The 22,118-nt window shown below is 39.8% G+C and overlaps 1 protein-coding gene and 1 long non-coding RNA gene across 3 annotated transcripts in view; one reads left to right on the forward strand and one right to left on the reverse strand.

The window, feature by feature from the left end:
- LOC143367004 (SET domain-containing protein SmydA-8) overlaps positions 1 to 22,118 on the forward strand; it is a 217,464-nt gene that overhangs the window by 168,799 nt on the left and 26,547 nt on the right. For both annotated transcript variants that reach the window (XM_076808589.1, XM_076808591.1), the window contains exon 8: positions 17,159 to 17,259. In XM_076808589.1, coding sequence (XP_076664704.1) covers positions 17,159 to 17,259 — 101 coding nt within the window. The remainder of the gene's footprint in view (positions 1 to 17,158; positions 17,260 to 22,118) is intronic.
- LOC143367083 (uncharacterized) lies at positions 2,433 to 13,218 on the reverse strand. The gene is made up of 2 exons (XR_013084940.1): positions 12,932 to 13,218; positions 2,433 to 2,713 (listed from the first exon to the last, which is right to left on the reverse strand). It is a non-coding gene; the product is annotated as an uncharacterized LOC143367083 (long non-coding RNA).

Here is a 22,118-nt window from a genome sequence, read left to right on the forward strand (position 1 = left end):
TTCAACTTTTATCTAAACCATTTTTCGATATTATGAAAAACGAAAGCAAGATACTTCAAATACTGATAAAATTTATAGAAAAAATGCTCCCTACACCAAAGCCGCAGGTTTACGCAGCTGAAACCTGTTTGGTTATGTACTTAAAGGTATAATGCACCACTAGTATTAAGTCCTACCTTGACGCTAGCTGTCGGGAAAAAGTTATGTCTAATTAAACTTCGATTCTATTGTTAAAAATACCTATTTGTTCAACTTATGTCCTATTGAAATCAACGGGGGTGTCATTGACTTAATTCATGTAATATGTATATATGTTCAGTATGAACATAATCAATTTTCAAAATTGCGTTTTCCTTTTTAATTTGCAGATAGTTGAAATTCTACTTGAAAGATAGTGCGTTTGTAACTCAAAATTGCAGGTGTTCTGTTCCCCAACTTTCATATTATAATTTCCTTACAAATTAATGGTATTTACAGATAATTCTTGTTGATTCTGGTGCGTCAACTATCCTATCATGGAATTGTATTAAAAAAATTCTGTTTACTTAACACTCAAAAATGACTTTTTCCCTCTATTCAAACCACTGTCCGCTACCGTACCATAAATCTTTTCGTCCACCGATGACCAGGCTCGGCACAGTGACCAACTTAGTGACACAGGATTCCGAAAAGGAAGGAAAGGAAGGAAAGAAATGCTCGTAGGCTTGAGTGTTATTTAATTTATTAGTGATTATTAGGTGTAGCAATAAATTCTCTTCGATTTTAGGATTCAATAACAGTTTGATTTAAAAAGTATGAAAACAACTCAACCATCGAAATAATTTCCATTATTGTTAATTACCTTTTGCCATTTTTCTGGTAGCTCATGAATATCACTACGATAGAAATTCAATTGCTTTATACTGATTATGTACATCCAGTCGGAAAGAATATATTCATACACCTAATATTATTTTTAAATTTAGTTGTGTTGGCCGTTATTAAACTACGGATTTTTACCTCAATAACGAATTACGATCACTTGTCGTACATTTTCTGTTACATTACCTTTTCATTTATGCCTTATTTGAAAATGAAATGTATGTATTTCTTGTCCTCTCACTTCAAACAATTATTATTTCAGTTTCTGCTTTAAAAAACACTGTGTAATGCGGTTTCCTTCGATGCATGCCGACTTGCTTGTTCGTACGTTCATAGTACAACCGCAACCGCCTATCGCGTAGCCAACGCTACCGCGGGAGCTCGAGCGGAAGGCACGCGCTCTGATTGGTCGGGTTTTTTTGTTAATATCTCGTTAACGAAGCTTCGGACAATATTTTCGCTAAGGAAAAAGTTGTTTCAAATCACCCCCTGAGCCACCTCTTTCAAGGACCTCCGACATTTTTGAGACATCCTATATACATAACTAAACACGGCTGGTCCGAGAAAGAGGGAAGATAACGGGTGAACCTATCTCTGTCTTACAACGGGCTATGGATGTACAGTGCATATGTGTGAAGTCACCTGTGCACAACATACATACATAACATAGAGAGTACAGAGTAATAGGGATAATAGGAAGAAGGATAGATTCACAGCTTATCTTCTATTTCCTTCGGACCGCTGTCGCTTCTACTTCTTCCCACTGCTGTTAACTTTCTAGGTATGTTTAGATCTCAATGGGTTTTTCACACTTCCCGTGTTCAGTACTGCGAGTGTTAATAATATTACAACAGTTTTGGTAATAATGTGTCCAAAATAATCAGAAGCAAACATCACTGACAGGAAATTTATCATTAAATGGCATAATGAAGGCCAGAGCTATGGCGAAATAGCCAAATTGTTAGGGAGAAGTTTACTACATAGTACATAAGTTAAAAACCATTGGAATTCTTCGAAATAAAGTTCGATCTGGCCGACCCAAGACGTTAACGAAGAGGGAGGAGAATACAATTGTGCGTGAAATCAAGCAGAACCCAAGAATTTCTGATCCAAAACTTGCAACACTAGTCGCTGATAGTTTTAAAAAACAAGTTCATCCTGAACTTTGTCGAAGAGTTCTTCGTGAAAATAATTTTCATGGTCGGACTCCTCGAAACAAACTATTCGTTAGCAAAGTGAATAATCAGAGACTAAATTTCGCAAAAAAAATATGTCGACAAGGATAAGGACTTTTGGAAACGTGTTATTTTCTCGAACGAGAGAAAATTTAACATATTTGGTTCAGATGGATGTCATAAGGTTTGGAGATTAGCAAACAAAGAGATGGATCCTAAAAATCTACGTCCAACCTTGAAGCATGGGGGTGGATCCATAATGGTATGGGGGTGTATGAGAGCCAGTGGTGTCGGAAACCTCGCCATTATTGAACACATATTAGGTAAATATAAATATATGCAAATAGTAAAAGATAATTTGATGCAAAGTGCGGAAAAATTAGGGCTGGAAGGAAATTTTCATTTTCAGCAGGATAATAGTCCGCAACATACCGCATATATTGTTAAACACTGGATATACAACGTTCCCCACATTTTAGAAATACCCCCCCAAAGTCCGAACATCAACCCCATAGAACACTTATGGGCAGGAATTGGCAGACAACTTAGTAAATATAATATTAGTTCAAAGGAAGCATTAAAAACCAAAATTGTTGAAGTTTGGAGTAATATAAAAGAAGATATTACTGAAAATTTGGTTGACAGTATGCAACGACGTTTAGAAGCAGTGATAAGTGCTCGCGGTGCATAGTGGCACGTCCTGTACGAAAATATGGCCAAAATAGAATAAAATTTTTTTCTGATTTTTATAGATCTATGTATTGCATTTCATTTATGACCTATCAAAACATGATTTTTCACTAATACCAAGTTTTATTGTACAATTCTCTTACAGATATGCGATCTCAAAGTTGCTAATGTCATGATCTGCAACTTTCAGACCAGAATTGAAAGTAACTTTTCCATTTAATGCTGAACTATGATCCTTTTTTTCTGTGCTGGTAGCTATTTAACATACTCTAAGTTAATATATATTCTGGTCTTATTGGTTTACTTCACTTTTTACAGCTATGGTAAAGGAGAATACGCGATCTATATTTTTTCCCCTAAGCAAATAGTTATGTATTAAGCGTCATGAAGCGACAATTCTTGTTGCAAAATAAAGTTTGAATATTCTTGAAGAAAGGCCTGTTACATTTTCCTGCGATAAATTGCGATCTTATGAGTTACTAGCATAAAGCACCCGGCATTGTCCGGGCTTCTCATGTGTATTTATAGCGGTAGCATTAATATTTAAAAATTAACTGGTGCCTTCATTAATTATTACGCAGTGCTTACTTACATATACTTCATTACCCATTGCTTACGTTCATTATATCTGTACATAATCCAGACTCGCGCGCTAGGACCGCGCGATTGTCCTTTATCACGGCGGAGACTTTACGCGTATGTACAGTTTTGGAGCGCACGTCTGGAGTGTACGTTTCAAAACAGTGAGAAAAACTATTCGATTCCCGAAATGCATAATCGTGAACATACGTACAGAAGAACATCCGTTTATAACACTGGCGGTTAGTAGAACTTATGAAAAGAAAAGTGGTGCTACGAAGTCAGTGGTATAAATTGTAACAATACTGATAGTGGCAACAGTGAAAGCGCCAAAAACATTATTTGGATGAGAAGTCCACCTGCAAAGCCTGCATGCGCGTGAATGTCAACACTCATAAACAGCTAACGATGTGACTGTGTCCGTCAAAGCATCAAGCATCTCCGCCAGGCTTGCCAGGAGTATGTATGTACGTACCACGAACGCGGTGGGGAGCGCTGGAGGGGGAATCCTTACATGTATAGAGTTATACATACTAATTCGGCTCCCCCCCCCCTGCTACCCACGCGGCACGTAGTCTGTACTCTAGGCAACCGTGATCCCCACCACATTAGGGGGAACCGTACGCGCATCCATTGCGCGCACCGCGGTGAACACCACGTAAGATTTATCTGCCTCGCTTCACTATTTCGCTTATTACTCAGACCCATTCAGTAATATCGATATGCTATATAGCCTAAACCCTTCTCAAATGTTGTTTCTACAAATCTGTGGAAACTGCTGAAGAATTGGTTGAGAAGTTTCCGAGTTTACCGCGTACAGACACAATAATACTTTCCGTTTTATATGTATATAGAGATTGTCATTTCTTAGCCGTCCGCACCGTTTATGGAAAAGTACACTGTCACGTCCCGGGTGGCGGAGGTTAGGACAATGACAATGTGGGGTTGTTGGGAATGTTAGGCACAAAGGCAAGCTTCGTAGCACGAGGCAACCACGGCAGGTTTAAGCAATAATCGCGCACCAGGGTGACACCCATTAGAGCACAGGCGTGGGTATTTAAAGGCTTGGTAATTGGACTTACTGCTACATTAATATAAGAAGCAGCTTGTAATATTTCTTTGAAATAGAAGTAGCCGTATGGTCGTACAAGACCTATGCGATAGTAAGCCTTGTAAACACTATAAGAAATTCCGGCGTTCGCGGAGCGAGATCATCTGTTGCAACAGCTTATTATGGTTTGGAATCTTCGTAACCGAAGGATCACTACAATAATTCGAAGCGCTATTTAGAATAAGAAGATTTAGATTATTCAGTTTAAAGCACGAGAATATGCCATGCACTGTTAATACGATAGCGGTAGTATTGTAATAATGCGTGGGAAGTTAAGCATTAGCACATAAACATTTATATAAATGGTAATCAATAACAATATATATAGATGAACATGAAATATGCGAGTATTAGCAATAGACAGGAATATGAAATGCAATAAATATTAGTAATGGGTAATAATATATAACAATATGCGTTTAGTAATAGACAGTAATATGGAAAGCAATAAGCCTTTGAAGTGTTAAGATAATATAAAACGATAAGCAATAATAAGAAAAGCGTAAGCAATGAAATATAATATAAATGACGATGATATGCAATATTATAATAAGTAATATTAATTGCTCACAGTCGGCGTCGAAGATAACTTGCTCGATGAGCGAAGTCGTACTGAATTTAATGTTGGTTAGGTTTAAGAACTTTTTACGCAAAGTATGACTTCCGTGGAAGTGTTTCCATCGAAGAGAGCTACAGCCTCTGGGGCCCTTGTATTTATGCGGTACAGTATTTCTTCGTTAGCGGCTCGCTGGTCGGGACCGGCGTTGAGCCTGTATCGTGAACAGAGCCCTAATTCCGAGTGTTCGTTTCTCGCTTCTTTCTGGCCGAAGGGGGGAGCGAAATGGAACACTGCGTGCGCGGCGAGCGTGCGCGGTGGTCGCAAGCGATTACCGTGAGCACGAAAACCGCTTCGCAAAATCTTGACGCAGACCCGGCTCACGGTAAGCGCTTGCGACCATCGCGCACGCCCGTCGCACATGCAAAGGACAGAGTGTCAGGTGTCCGAAGGACGGAGCGAGACAAAACATCAACGCGTCGTCGGTCTCGTACCGTCCTCGCTCGCTATCAGTGCCTCTCGCTCGCTCTCGTTCCATCTCGCTCTCGCCTTCGCCGGATAACAGTGAGACAGAAGTGGTGGGGATAGCGAAAAGTCCGTATCGTGTACACCAAACCGAGCCCGTAACGAGGAAATACTGTATTTAGGTATGAGGGGTGTTCGCGGTATGCACCGTGACTCATGCACGAAATATGCGTCGCAATAGGATTTCCGGGGTTTTTATTTTGGGCGTTCGAAACGGGGTACTCAACCCATTAGATGGATTTTGGGTGTTTTAATTAGAAAGGGGTGCGAGTGGCTTGTACTTGATGAGTCGTAGAGGAGGGATGAGACGTGGTCTCGATTTAAGAGGGTTTTAGGACGAAGGACTTGTTTAGACTTAAATATGAGGGAGGAGATCACGCCTCGTATGGCGACGAGGGGGAGGGGAATTTCGTCGTTGACCATCTCGAGATGGGGACCACTAAGGTACATCGCCTAGATGGTCAGTAGTTGGGGAAAGGGGTATGAGTTGAAATTTAAGGATTTCGGTAGAGTTGTGGAGTGATTTATAGAGGAGAATTTAATTAATACCGTGCGAAAAATACTGGGACTTCACAACACTTATGACATAGGATCGGAATATCTTGTTTCCCCTCATTAGTACGCCTAATTCTATACCTAAATGCTACCCTGCTAGTTTAATAAGTAGTACATTTACAGCATATGGTAAAAATCCGAAACAGGCAAAACACTTTGACTCATTCAACGACAACAATAGATACCAGCGGACACCTAAAGTCTATTGACCGTATTAACCGGGGATTCTTTGGAGAAGAAGAATACGTACCTGCTGGTCAGTTGTAGGTATGAAATTGCAAATTGTTTGACAGCTATTTACAAAAAGTCCCTTTCTTATGCTTGCACCGAAATTTGAGTAAACTTGCCGATGAACTGGGCCCTCGCCGATTTCTATGAGCTTCACATGTGTTGTCAAAGTCGTCATTCAACAACTTTTTCCTTTGACAATATTGGCGATCGGCCTTACTTTCCGAGATATTGAGGAAAAACTGTTGCTACTAATACATTTAGTTCTGCTTATATTTTTACTCCATTGGGGCAGCGTATGCGTACATATGTCGTCAAGGTCATCATTCTAAACAACGATTCCCTTTAAACCTTTTGACGGTCGGCTTTGGTTTACGAGATATTTGCAAAAAGTTTAGTTAACACTAGAACTACCGAGTTTAACACATACTCACATCGGTTCGCTACCATGCTTTAGGGTACGTTTATGTTGGAGCAGCGATAAACGATCAGAGCGACGATAAGAGCGAAGCGTCGAAATACATTATATTGTTTTATAATGGAACTGTTTACGTTGGAGCAGCGAGTAGAGCAACGCTTACTACATAGACGACCAACGATAAAAGCGTCGAGAAAGAAATATTTCTTTTTCTTCGCTATTATCGCAGCTCCAACATAAACGTACCCTTATGCCCCCCCCCCCCTCACCACCATCTAGCCCCAACCAATGCTAATACCGTCGGCTGTGAAACCGTCGGTAGTTCTAGTGTTAAGTAAAGTTTCTTCCGAATATCTCGTAAACCAAAGCCGGCCGCCAAAAAGTTTAAAGGGAAATATTATTTAGAATGATGACCTTGGCAACATATGTCAAAATCATTGAAATCGGCGAAGAGATAACTTTTCGACAAGTTTACCGAAACACTGGATGAGCGATGGTCCCGTGCTGACGCTCTGCTTACAGTTTATCTGTAAACAGTAACGCAGCAACATTTTCTTGCTGCGACACCACGCATGCACCCGCTAGATACGCATGATGTAGGTTGCCGCGCAGTTTTTAAGAAACAGAAGACAATCGCCGACACCGTGGTGTTGCACACACTGTCTTGAGCGCGCATGTATTCGTAGAGTACGATTGTATAATATCGAATGTTTTCCTGCGAATATTTCGTAAACTAAGGCCGACCGCCAATTTTGTCAAAGGAAAAAGTTGCTCAAAAGGTCGAGTTTTGCAAGATGTGTGAAGCTCATCGAAATCAGCGAGGGCCCAGTTCATCGGCAAATTTACAGAAATTTGTAGTGAGACAAGGGAAAATTAAACACACTCCCATGAAACATTCATAAGACAAATACACCACTCCCACTATGTAAAGTTAACCAATAGAAACGAACCAAAGTTAGGGATTATAAGAAACAAATAGTCGTTGAAGCGGCAGACATAACTCAAACTTCGCGATAGTTACATCAATCTCCAAATCGATTTTATAGAACATCGGAGTAGTGCAGTTTGTTTGTGCAATTTGTACGGTTTCATTGTGCAGTTTGCCCACTTTGGACATACGTTGTTTTGAATTGTATGAAGTGATAGTTTTGGAAAGTGCCAGGAGGAAAGTGAAGGAACCAGTCCCTGGCACTTCTCAAACAGCTTTGTTGGGAAGTCATCTAGTTCTGCTCACCCCCACAATCTCGCTCACCACAGCACCTCCCCAACGGAAGAACTCACGGTTGATCCACAATCGATCAGCCACTCAAAACTCACCACGTCAATCGAGCAACCAATCAAAGTTCCCCACGTCGATCGATTCTCGAGAACGTTCGAGACGACGCCGTGCCGGAAAAGGTTTCCATCTTGATTTTCACTCTTGTTCACACATCTTTTATGAAAGCACGTGTCGCTTGCGATTCTTAAATTTCGTCAACTCGTGAATTTTCAACGCTCACCTCGCAGTAGTGCATTGATATCATTGCTCTTCAAGTACATTTTTTTCACGCTTACGTGCACGTCTGATCGCTCTCGTCGATTGTGGTTCGTCGTGAGTAAAGCACGTGGTGGTTCACGTGAGAATTCGCTCATTTTCATGTATTAATGTAATCGCGAGTAGCTAATCAAAACTGTACTCTCACCGCCTCACGCTCTTAAGTCTTGCTCATGTTTTAATAAACGACGGAACTCATTTTACGTATTGTGTGTGTTGTGTACCTTTTTCACTGTCGACATAACCTCTCCGGCATCAGCGCGCTCAAACGCTAGAATCTCAAACAAGCTTACACTTCATTATCTAGGAATGAACTTGTAGAGTGCTTAGAAGTTGTCCCTCAACCAGTTTTAAAGACAAATGTAATCATTTGAACCAGTTCGTAAAAAAAGGCTGTTGGATGTGATGCACTGTCACAGGCAAGCACGCAAAGTATACGAAAGTTTACTTCCCTATGGAAAAGCAAGTGGAACGCGTGTGCTAGAAATTACAATAATTTTTGCAAAAAAAAATCGATCGTAGTGAGATGGAAGAATTGAATTTCTCACAAGTGCAACATACAGTGAAAGATTTGGAAGACCATCGATTGAGTTTTCTGAAGTCAGCGAAAAATCCAAACGTAGAAGGACTGAAGAAGTACAAGCATGTTTCAGTTCTAAGGAGCTCTGTTAAGTTGCTCAAATGCAATACAGAAATGACAAAAAAGTAGATGCTGCCAATGTTATAAAAGACATAGTTTCCGCGCCAAAACGTGTTAATTGTCAGAATGTGCAATCTAAGTTCAAATATGGCGCGTGTGAGAGTAGCGAGAGTGCGTGCGTGTCGTTCGATAGTTGTGGTAAGGAAGATTTTCCGGTTAGAGACCGTCTAGCGATAGATCGATGTGATAGAAGTGAGCAAAGAGAATAGAGTGTACGAATGAAAACTATAATTTACGTTATTTCACTTCAGAAAAGTGGATTGCATTAAATAAAGTCACATTTATATTAAGGCAGATTTTCTTTATTCCACGCCACTGTGGGAACAGTAAAATTAATAACCCAACATTAATCAATACATAGATGCACAGAGGCAATCCTGTCTCCTGATAAAGCCGTACTCACGTGATGAGGCATTATCTATAACAGTGGGGGCAAAATTAACAAAATATCAGTATAACATTATTAGAGATGCAACCAAGATGCACAATAGCAACTTGTACCCGTGTTATGGATCTATGACTAACGCCAGAAAGGACTGTTATCCCAAAAATATACTTATTACTGAAGCATACGCAGAAGTACCTTTGCAAAGTTTGCTGGATCATACGGTTTTGAGGATACTTCGATATCAAGAGAAAATAATTACCGTGGACAAAAATCTGGAATAAGTGAGTATAAGCAAAAATTTGAAAACTCTACTATTTGCGATTCAAACATATTTGCTTCATCTATTGTTCTGGTACAACTAATGTCAGGTGATCCAAATAGTAAAGAAAAGATTCTGTTCTGGCAGAATACTCAAACATCCTCGTCCAGATTTTGCAAGCTTATTCGAATATACGCGAAACAACAAATATAATAGTACAAGAAGTAAACAAAATTGAAAATCAAATTAAACTTTTGAAGCCGACAACAGGGAAAATGAACGGCAACAATGTATCCATACGCCAAACATTGCTATGTACAATGATTGATGGGAAGGTATGTAGTGCGATAGCAGAAAATCCTGAAACTCAAAGATGTTACCTTGGCCAACTGACCTGCAAAGATTTTAGTAAACTCGATTTGAGAAGAAAACAAAAAGTCGAGGACGAGTCAAAAATGAGATTTGGATTATCGCCGTTACTCGCGTGGATAAGATTTTTTTGAATGTTTACTGCATATATCGTATAACTTGGTCATCTGTCAGTGACAAGTTCAACGGAAAGCCAATAAGAACAAGATAGTGAAAAATAAGAAGAAAATTCAAGAATCTTTTAGAATTCGAATGGATTTGCTTGTAGATAAACCGAAGCCGGGATTCGGTACAACTAACGATGGAAATACCGTTCGCCGATTTTTCACGAATTCTTCTGTGTCAGCAGAAATTACAAGAGTGAATAAAGACATAATGAAGCGTTTCCACGTAATCTTCGTGACAATTTCGAACGTGTACCGAATAAAAATAGATGTTTTTAAAAAATACTGCTTAGAAACTCCGCATAAATTTGTTCAACTATATCCGTGGTATAATATACCAACAAATGTACACAAAATATTAATTCATTCCGTGAACATCATGGAACAGGCAATAAGGTGAATGTCCCAATTTTTGCTCATTTAAGGGGTTACTCGTCGGTAAGAAGATGTAAAAGCTTTGTTTGTGATCAAATTTTGCAGAGTAATTGATTAATTCTTTAATAATAAATCAACCAGTCGAAAACTATTTAAGAAAGATATTCCAAGATGTTTAACTACTAGTAATTTGTAATTAAATATAATGTTTTAAATTTCCGTATTTCTGCTCACGAGAAATAGCGATGTACATATTTCTACTCACCATTTATACCAATTTCTGCTTACATAATATGTTGCCTTTTCAGGTTAAATAAATTACATATTTTATGAAAATGTTTCATAACACAACAGTAAAGCATAAAATAATGATAAACAAAAAATAAAATGCCTTCGAATAGAAATAGAGGTTACAGTATACAGGGTGTCCCACTAAGGAGTGGACAGCGCGATATCTCTTAAAGTATTGTCGATAAAAATATAAAAAAAATAGGGAATAGCATGGTTCGAGGGGGCCCATTTATTAGCGCGAACGAATTTTGTTTTCGATTATTATTTTAAAAGATACGATGGTCAAGTTCGGTTTTTCAAATGGAACTATTTTTTTTGAACACCTGAGTTGATAGTGCGTTCCAAGACAAATTCAATAAGCTTTAATGTATACACTTTATTTCCACTGGTTTTTAAGATATTGCGCTTGCAAAATTACTGATTTTCACTGGAAGAAAACCCTCTGGAATAGGAAGGACCGGGGTCGGTCTTACTGGCGCTACGGGTGGCATTGCCTGTTGAAACTGATACCTACCTGCCAAAGGTCTACGACAGGGTTCGCAGGCCCAAAAGCTGGACAATTCTTTTCCGTCGGAAATGCTACCTAGGTAGGTACATCTGCGGTATCGAGAAGCGCATCGTTACTTTTATTTCGCACTTGCTTCTACGCTCGGATAGCCGGTTCTTTTGGGAGGGATGCAAGTTGGATTGGTTAGGTTAGGAGGAGTGAAAGTTGCTAGACTAAATTTCAACCATAGGGAGCAGATTGTATCAGAACCAATCCAACTTGCATCCCTCCCAAAAGAACCGGCCATCCGAGCGTAGAAGCAAGTGCGAAATAAAAGTAACGATACCTACCTAAGTAGCATTTCTGACGGAAAAGAATTGTCCAGCCTTTGGGCCTGCCATTTCTGGCGTAGACCTTTGGCAGGTAAGTATCCATTTCAACAGGCAGTGCCACCCGTGGCGCCAGTAAGACCGCCCCCGGTTTTTGCCATTCCAGAGGGGTTTCTTGCAGTGAAAATCAGTAAATTTGCAAGCGCAATATCTTAAAAACCAGTGGAAATAAAGTGTATACATTAAAGCTTATTGAATTTGTCTTGGAACGCACTATCAACTCAGGTCTTCAAAAAAAATAGTTCCATTTGAAAAACCGAACTTGACCATCGTATCTTTTAAAATAATAATCGAAAACAAAATTCGTTCGCGCTAATAAATGGGCCCCCTCGAACCATGCAATTCCCTATTTTTTTTATATTTTTATCGACAATACTTTAAGAGATATCGCGCTGTCCACTCCTTAGTGGGACACCCTGTATATTGAATTGTGAGGTTATGTTGCTAAAATTTTGGTGAGTAGAAATTCGGACACGTCGGTGATTCACTTGACCCTAAACCTACTCACATATTTTCTACTTAAAATAATAAAAAATAGTACAAAATCTACATTGGGAGCACAATACGGTATCTGTTTTTGTTAATAAATAAGAACTTTTACTGCAAAAACTATTTTCTGCCCAATTATCGAATACCAATAGTGACCCTGTTCCTTACCACAACCAGCTAAAATACGGTCGAAACATCATGTGTCTCTCATTTTAAAAGTTTTTCGTTGCTTATGCTGCACTTTGATTAGCCCCAAGCTCGTGCAACACTCGCGTAAATGTTCAAATAATTTGGATTTTTTTTGTTGTAACTACAGTACAAACGTGATGCTTATAATAATAAGAAAAATACGAAATGAGCAGAAATGGGGACATGAGCAGAAATTGGGACATTCACTTTACTTCCAATTGGGCAACTCGGAGAAGAAGCACAAGAAAGCCGCGACAAAGATATCAAAGGCTTCAGACATCACTCTAGACAATTTTCTAGAAAAAAAAACAATGAAAGTTATTTTCCATAATTTGCTTGTTTCTTCAGATCCATATATAAGCAGCATGAGAAAAATATATCCCAAAAAGTCACAAAAATATCCTAAAGATGATGATGAGGAGGAGGAGGTGGAGAAGGAGGAGGGGGAGGAGGAGCAGGAGGATGAGGAATATTCAATATTTAACATTGAAACAGTATATTATTACCATTTTAGAGTCATAGTATTGCAATTTATTCCAAAAATTTATCTTAGATTCAAAAATATTATTTTTGGCCAGATTTCCCTATAAATACGCCACTGTGCGGTGGTCCGACAAAATATTAAAACACTACATTTATTTAAAATATCTATTTTGAATTTAGTCGTTCGAATACTTTTGTGACGGTCATTTAGTCAGTGTTACCAAGAAATGTTTTATAACTATTGTTGATCTCACCAGAGACACTTCAAATTTTACATGTATAATCATGATACTATAGTATGTATAATCATGTTATTATAGAAATAAAGGTATTTTATAATTCGTAATAGAACTCATATTTTTTAAGCCTCAAACTTTTCATTTTAGAGCGTTCGAATACTTTCGTGGCTCACTGTACTTGTAGTTCATTTTCTTCAAGGGGCGATGTAATGTGCTCTGCGATATGATCGGTAAATTTTTCTCTCTTTGGATTATCACCAACAGTCTCGGAAGTGTCGGTTGTTCTCTTCGTTCCCTAAAGGCGTGCACATGCTTCCGCATTGCTCCAATTTCTTCTTCCGATACCTTGTGCATTATATCGAGCTTTAGCCGCTTCTTCGAAGGTGCAGTCCTCTTAAATTCCTTAAAGGGCTGTTTATACAGCCAATGAGGACGGGCCGGGGACGAGCCAAGCCTATGGCAAGCTTATGGATGGCGAGGAGCCACCGAGCTCGGTGGCAATGATGGGACGTGGGACAAATGCTTACCCCCACTGTGACCTACCGTCGTCTCCCACTATGGCCTACCGTCGTCCCCCACTTTCTTCCCATCGCACTGCACACAAGCATATCCCTACTCCTGTCCGTGTGCTCGGCAGCCCAACAGACAGCTCACATGGACAGGAGTAGGGATATGCTTGACCGCAGTGCGATGGGAAGGAAGTGGGGGACGACGGTAGGCCATAGTGGGAGAAAGCATTTTTCGCGAAGATACAGTCATTTCAAAATGACAAATATTTTCGGGAAATTATAGTGCTCCTTTAATTTTGACCAGCAGTGTATTTTGCCAATCTTCCAATTGACTAATTAGGTGGAGAGTATATAAAATTCCAATTCATATTTTGTTGTACTTACGGTAAGGGGCACAGTGTAACGGGGTACAGTGTAACATGAATATGACAGTTATTTGTGCAAAAATGGAAAGGTAAATCATATCTTGTACTTTCCGCTGGAACTGGGTCTAGAACTGTTGTAATGAATGATATAGAACTTATATTGGCATTTCCTAAAATGGCTAATAAGACAAAACGTCATGCGCATTCTTCTTCATTTCCAGATAATATTTTGAAAAGATATAGTTTGAGTTAATGTTTTTTTTTTGTATTATATTGTTATTTTGAAAGTTTTGTGCAATTGTTATAGCGTGTCCTATTCTGTTATATTGTACCCCTAAGGGCGTTAAACAGTACCCCAGATCTGGGGCACACTGTGATATCAGAAAAGTGTTAAATTGATTAGCTTTTAAGGATAATTGTTAACAACTGCTAATTCTGATTTGAAGGACCAAGACTGTTGATTGTTTAAGTCCAAAAGCAAAGTTGATTTATTAAACATTCTGTTGTTTGTATTCATTTTAAACTTTTTTGATACACTCTACCCCACCTGACCCTATAGTATTTCAGTTGCTTACCTTTCCCTTCTTATTTTTCTGAATTGGGGAATGCGCGATGATGTCTATCTTGACCCAACGATTATCTTGTACGCCTTAATCACCATTCATTACAAATTTTCAGTAGAAAAGAGACAATCAAGAAAATCCGACAAAAAAGTTGAAACACGCGGTATATACAAAAGTGGCGCCACGGCAACGCTTTCAGCGCAGAACGAATGCGCGGCCGAAGTAGTGTTGGTGATAGCATAGCCAATGAACGCCAACATGCGCAGAACCGGTCTAAACTCGTCGGTTGGCAGGTTTCTTCTTATTTGACAAGGATAATACAGTTTTCTCTATCTGTTGTACGCCCACCGTATCATTGGCTTTCGAGCTCTCCTTCCGTGCGGCTCTGGCAAACATCATGGAGGCTGTGCTCCCAAATAGTCCAACTGGCCCTGACTGCTCTAGAGTTATTGTATACCAAATCAATTATTGCGCACTTCGTGTTAGGAATTTGGATAAAAATTAGTAATGATGTAATTTTATGTTATGACATACTTTTGCTTGTTTCATATTTCTTTAAAACATGGATTTGAAAAGCACACAGGGGGTGTGAACTTGACTAATTTAAAAATTCTATAATAAACGTTGGGTATCACGCGCGCCTCCGCATGACTCCGCGTGCTGCCAGAGGGCGTAACGGGAGGGAGTAGAAACATGGTGGCCCTCCACGGCCAACGCGGGCTCTTGTGTTTTTTTTTTTTAAATATATCTACTTTAGCCGCGATAGCTTAAGTTTCCTCGGGTGAGACGAAAAATGAAACGCTTCTCCCACCAAGAGAATATGTATTTTTTAACAGCAAAAAATACATATTCAACGATATATCATATAATGTATATTTGTGTCAAATTTTAAAAACTCAAAGAGTTCCCGTAGTCCAATAGACCCCAAACTTTTTCCAGATTATTTTCTCGCCAAATGTTGCAATTATAGAGGTTAGACTAAAAAATCTGATGGTCAAAAATAAGGTCCACCCTAGTGTACTGCACAGCTCAAACGATTGTGGTCGATCGAGATTCGATTGTAGAATAGCTTACCACGGTGGGCTTTTTTTCAACGCCAACATTCTACAGTATTTCATCACCATTGTTCAGGGCACTGCAAAGCCATAGGTTTCCGTCTAAAACATTTATATTTCGTGCGGAAACATGACTGTGATGACATATACCGTGATCCTATGATGGTCATAATTATATCAAGTCATAATTATATCAAGAACCGAAATTTGCAACAATTATCTGTTTCAGTTACGGTTCCTATTTACCTTCTCATATCGGTTCCATGGCCGTTATTTTTTCGGTTCTGTATCGGTTTCGAAACAGTTCTAGAGTCAATTCTTGCATCGACTTTTCCCTAATTGATATCATAATTATAATTGTAGCTGCAGGTTACTGTATATGTGCATATTTTTTACAAAATCCTTATAGAAAAAAGTGAGACATTCATACATATCATTGATTTCTAATAAAGCGTTGAAATAAATAAATCAGGTACATATTTTTTACATTCACACACACTATATTATTCAAAATATGAAGTTAAAAGTTTCTCCTGTTTCTATAAAGATTTTGTAAAAAAATATGCACATATATAGTAATCTGCAGCTACAATAAATAATAATGTCAATTAGGGAGAAGCCGATCTTGATTCTAGAACCGTTTCGGAACCAATATAGAACAGAAAAATAACGGTTATGGAACCAATATGAGGAGGGAAGTACGAACCGTAACGGAAACAGACAATAGTTAGAAATTTCGGCTCTTCATAACAGTTATTTGGAATAAAGTTTCTCCATAACCGTTTCAAGCACTGCCTAGTAGGCGCGTTCGTGCGGGTGTCTTATTATAGAGTGTCTGCGTAAAATAAGAATCTGTGGTCTGTGGGGCGTAGAGACACCTATCTGGCGTAGGTAGGACGCAAGATTTCTCTCGGCTTATTTCGGACGGAGACTGGGAATGGCGCAGTAGTGGCTATGGCCGAAACTGGCACACCTCAGGAAATAAAATTGTGAACATCTCGATTTGCTACTTGAAGCGGTACAACTATCAAGCACGGGAGCTCCTGATTCTGCTCGCCGCGGCTTTTATATCTCTACCGCAGTGGATCTTCGCCCGCGAGTACAGTCGCGTGGCCGCGGCGCGTGACCTGACTTCGTCACAAACGCTCGGACACCTATTTACTTATTTTCGACATAGATCCATCAGGCCAAGGCTCATCAAAATCTATGTCTACCAGATCCTGTTCTCCCCTTGTGAATTAAAAAGTTTCGTTTGTCCTATAGAATATGACAAAGTTGAACAAAATTTTTTCAAATTAACAAAGTGCTCTTTGCAGCGCTAAAAATTTGCCGAAAAACAATAAACCTAAAATCTGAAAAACCAGCTGAGAGTAGAAATTCCACACTTTCAGACGGTATTTTGAAGATATCGATACGGCCACTTTTGCCGGAGTTATGACCAGTTGAATTCGGCCCCATTTTTCAGAGGTGATCTATTAATTATTTTGGGGAGTTTATTATTTAACCTAATATGTACTTATAGCTACTGTTACCTTCTATGTTTCAGTTGCATACATATGTTCAGGTGGTAAATAATCATGTCAAAAAGTAAAAGTGTACGCTTCTTTTCCAGCTGAAAATCGAATTAGAGGGTTGATTCTTTTTGAGACGCACGCGACCCTTGCGGAGTACAGCAGAAGGCACACAGAAGAGGATACATTAGTACTATTGCTGGTAAAATAAAGTTTTACATATACATTATAAAAAATGAAATCCTCTAAATATTAATAATGTAGGACACAATATGTGCAACGCATATTCTTGCCTTGGGAATTGTAGCGTATGTTATGTGCCCCGATCTTTAGTGTTCGAGCGACACAATTTAAACACGCAAATCCTGACTAGGGGAATCCCACAGTTGATTGACTGCCAGAAATTATCGTTAAATACGCATTAAATATAACAGTGACAAATAAAATATACAGAAACCGATAAGGGGTGCAACTCACCAGACAGTCACAATAATGTAAATGACAATGTACTTGAAATTTCCTTTTTGAAGTTTGGATAGTTCTGAGTCGCTGATAAAGCTGAATCAGAAAGAGGAATAAGACGCGAACACGCACACACTTGATTATACGATAAAATATACACGAATTAAACTATGATATGGATCCGAAATAATATTACATTTAACTGAAAAAATACAATGAGAAATTAGACTAAATCGTTTTAACAGAATAAATTATTTGTAAGTTAATAGAGTGAATTGTTTTGTAAAGTTAATAGAATGAATGTTGCAAAATTATTAGACTAAGTTGTTTCGCAAAGTTGAGTCTTTCCATGCGGTTACATAGTAGACCGGAGAACTCTATCTCTAAAACACTTCGCGGACCCAGTCACACGCACCTCACGATTTACCGGCACAGAGCGGCCAGAGTGGGTCCGCGCCGAAAAGGCCTACGCTGCATTTTATCGCTCGGACTAATCCGTTCGCGAGTTGTCGCAAAGGCGTTACCATGGGCCCCTCTACTTAACGAGGCGGTGTGTGCGTGTTCATGTCCACCCATCAGACTCCCGATTCAAATATACAATCGATCTCTACGGAACATACGCACGGGAAACCATGACTCACACATCTCGTAAACCATACAATTTCACACAGCTGAGGCAGTTCCCTCAAAATTGATAAATTTATACATGCAATTTCTGACTAGGGCAATCCCACAGTTGATTGACTGTTAGAAATTGATGTTATGTGTCCAATTTAAAAAAATCTAAACCTATATATATATAAATGTATGTTTCTGTGTTTGTCCCGTATGCGTTCCTATACCATTCATCCGATTGCGATGCAACTTTGGTGAATTGTTGTACGCATGCTCTCGAAGATTTCTGAATTAGTACAACAATTTTGCAATAGGTGGCGCGCGAGTCGTTTTAACAAATGCGTGTATTTCGTATAGTTTAGCGGCAGTTCATGTGTTTTCGGTGTATGAGTGCGCACACCTGACAGAATTGAATTGAATCAAACACAAACAGCGACATTTCAGTTCGTGTGTGTGTATAATGAATCCCAAGCTCCTGCCACAGCCCTTTTACCCTTTTAATTAAACGCCAACTTCTAGAGTAATTTTCGTATTTCCTTGTCGTTTCACCCATTAACATGTAAGTGTGTTTATGCGTTGAATGGAACTGGTGTGAGAATGAGTATGGTGATGAGAGGGGGAAAATCGAACGCATCCGCGATCATCAGTCGATCGGCGGATCGACTGGAGAGCGAATCAAGCGAACAAACGAAAGATTGCGCAATCTCGTGCAATATCCCGAGCGAAACTGCGGCGCACACAGCTACGAATCGATCTAGATCGTGATTGAAGCGCGCTCAAAGAGCGAAATGCTCATAATTACGGGCCAATCGACCGAGAGAAGATTCATTATCTCTCCGATATTCAGAGAACGAATAAGTCTCGCATTAGCACTTTTAATTAGTATTTTGGGTAGCCCCTAAAACGGCTCCGGGACAACGTGAATCTTTCATCTCAGGTTGTTTCAACCAGCTCCTGAGCACCGTGGAAGTATTCACCTCAGATCGTTTTAATTAACGCCTGAGCACCGTGGAAGCAATTATCTGGAACAACTCTCTCTCTCTCTCTCTCTACTGTGACGTAGCGTCCCAGCTGGTAGGAATCGAGCGCGTGGCGATTCGGCCGGGAGTGAGCGACCGATCCGAACCGAACGGAACCGAATCACACCGGCCTCGCGACGCGTCAACGCGATGACGCTCACTGGGGACCGCTCCGATATAGGGACGCCTGGACGTTGCCCGGTCTCTTCCTGTCCCGCTAAAGACACACCTGGACGCTGCCCGGTTTCTACCGCTCCGATATAGAGACGCCTGGACGTTGCCCGGTCTCTTCCTGTCCCGTTAAAAAGACGCTGGAAGCTGCCCGGTCTCGACTCTGTCCCATTAACATGACTCCTAGTGGCTGATAGACCGCAATCACGCAAAACACGACGACGCGCTGCAATCTCGCCTCGATAAGGCGACGTTCCGGTACGGGACCGTTCCGATAACGAGACACGCGGAGTCTCGTCGGTTATTCGACCTTCGACGCTGCAAGGCATACGCGGCGAAACAGTGTACATACTGTATATACGTGTATATCAATAAGGACGAGAAATAAAACGATTTAATAGACAATCAACAATCTCATCGAACCCTGGCATACCGGCTGAAGCTAACAACGAAATCCTCAATTCCCGGAGTGACGTTCGTCACACTACCACTAAATAAACATTCTAACTCCTCATATATCCAAATCAAGCAAGTCGACCAAATTATATCATTACCTAGTCATTAAGGTCAATTCCTGTTATATCGATCATAGGTATTCTCTTTGTACCGACCACGAGTCGCAACCTAGATCAACCAATATCATTTATTATTATTTACGTTCTATATCGACCGATCGTCATTCATTTACTATTATTTGCGTTCTACATCGACCAAGCGTCATTCATTTATTATTTATGTTCTATATCAATCAAGCTTCATTTATTATTATTTGCGTTCATGTGAAATTCACTAGAAACGTTAAATGTGACATAACTAGTGGTGTTGATTGTAAAATTCCAATTGTCGTTCGACATTAGATAATAGATATCACACGCATTTTCTTTGCTTTTTCCAAGTGAATTTGTAATAGTCGTCATACAAATTCTGCCACCCAAACGACAAGCATTTGGCCAATCTACACCTCAAGCCCGTTCGTCTGAAACAGACGAGCAACGGGAAGCAAGACTGGAAACCGTTCGAGTACGCAGTGCTCGATCCAGACGAACACTGATTTAATTATGATTAAAGTCTTCATTTATGTGTGGTTATTCGAAAAATGGAAAAATTATGCGTATATTGCAGTGCCCTCAAATTTAAGAATGAAATATCTGGTATGTGCTGCGCGGGTGGAAAATTGAAAATGCCAGATTTACAGTCACCACCAGGACCATTATCAACGTTGGTATCAGGTGACACAAGCCAATCGAAACATTTCTTGGCAAACATACGCAAGAACAATTCTTGTTTCCAAATGACATCATTCGATGCAACAAATATCGTGTGCGAGAATTACATGCCAACATTCAAAGTACAAGGGCAAATTTATCATCGTGCAGGATCACTACTACTACTGCCGGACGCAGATCACAAATTCCTTCAAATTTATTTCATGGGAAACACTGATCATTAAATCGATCAACGTTGATTCAATACGGGCATTAAACGAGAAATTGTCGCTGCATTACAAACTTTATTCGATCAACACAATGAATTAAATCGATTGTTCAGAACTGCCCTTGAACAAATGCCAGATGATAACTACAAAGTTGTAGATAGAGCAGACAAAACACCTGTCGGGCAACACGGAATACAGTACAATGCACCAACAATTGATGAAGTGAACATCGTTATAGTAAATGGTGATGTTCAGAGAGTCTCAGTGTTTGGGAATGCAATAGTTCCAATTTCCGCCACACTCACACTCACCGCAGCACCTCGCGGACCGCTATGCAGCAGCGACGATCGATGAACCAATCAGCGCGCCGCATCGACGATCCAAGGGAACGGAGAAGACGCGCGAACGGAAGTCAGCCATTTTCGAGTCTCTCTTGTGTAGCATTGCTTGCAACGGTCGTGCAGACGCGTCACTCGCAATTCACAAATTCATTCTTGTTTTGTCGCACTCAAGTATCAGTCACGATTTGAAAACTCACACTCACGTTTAAACTCAGTGATTTACAGTCATAATAGAACACTCACGTTCCGAACAATTAATATAATTGTTTGGACGCCTCGTGGCAAGCCACGAGGTCTCATTTACACTCACGCGAAAGCATTCACTACAGCAGTTTTAATACAAATCTCTGTACTTCACAACGAACACTCATTCACACTCACTACGAGTGAATTTTTAATAAATCCAGACAAGTGTTCTCACGCTAAATTCAGTGCAAGTTATTTCCACCTAACCTGTTCAAGAATCCTTCCACTCACAATAAGTAACACTCAAACATTCAGAAACTCATCGTTCATACGACGGATTGCAATATTCGATTTTATTTTGGCAAGGAGAAGATGGATATCATTTCAACATCAAATTGATAAATCCACAAACAGATTTGGAACCGAATAAGAAAGTCCATGATTTAATATTCATATCGATTGATGATTCGTGAAAATGCTGAAAATTATATCTTGAATTGCCGAAAATTGTTCCATCAATACAATGTCGATATGTATGCGAAAATCGAAAGCGAACGACTCCTCTACAATCGATTAAATCAAACCAAATTGCGTTCCGAAGAGTACATTCATTTACGCGATGCAGTTGTTAATGAGGACAATGTGAATTCCAAAGAATTGGGAAAAATGGTCATACTACCGGCCACATTTACAGGGAGTGCATGGCACATGCATGAATACTGTTGTGTCAAGGCGCCTGGAGTCGAGATTCTGGCAGGGAATCTCGGGGTGCTCCGGGTCGTCTTTCACAGTCGTCGTCCAACGGGCTCTGAAGGTTCGGGTGAGAATGCGA

The sequence above is a fragment of the Andrena cerasifolii genome, chromosome 3 (assembly GCF_050908995.1).
Source record: "Andrena cerasifolii isolate SP2316 chromosome 3, iyAndCera1_principal, whole genome shotgun sequence".
NCBI lineage: Eukaryota > Metazoa > Arthropoda > Insecta > Hymenoptera > Andrenidae > Andrena > Andrena cerasifolii.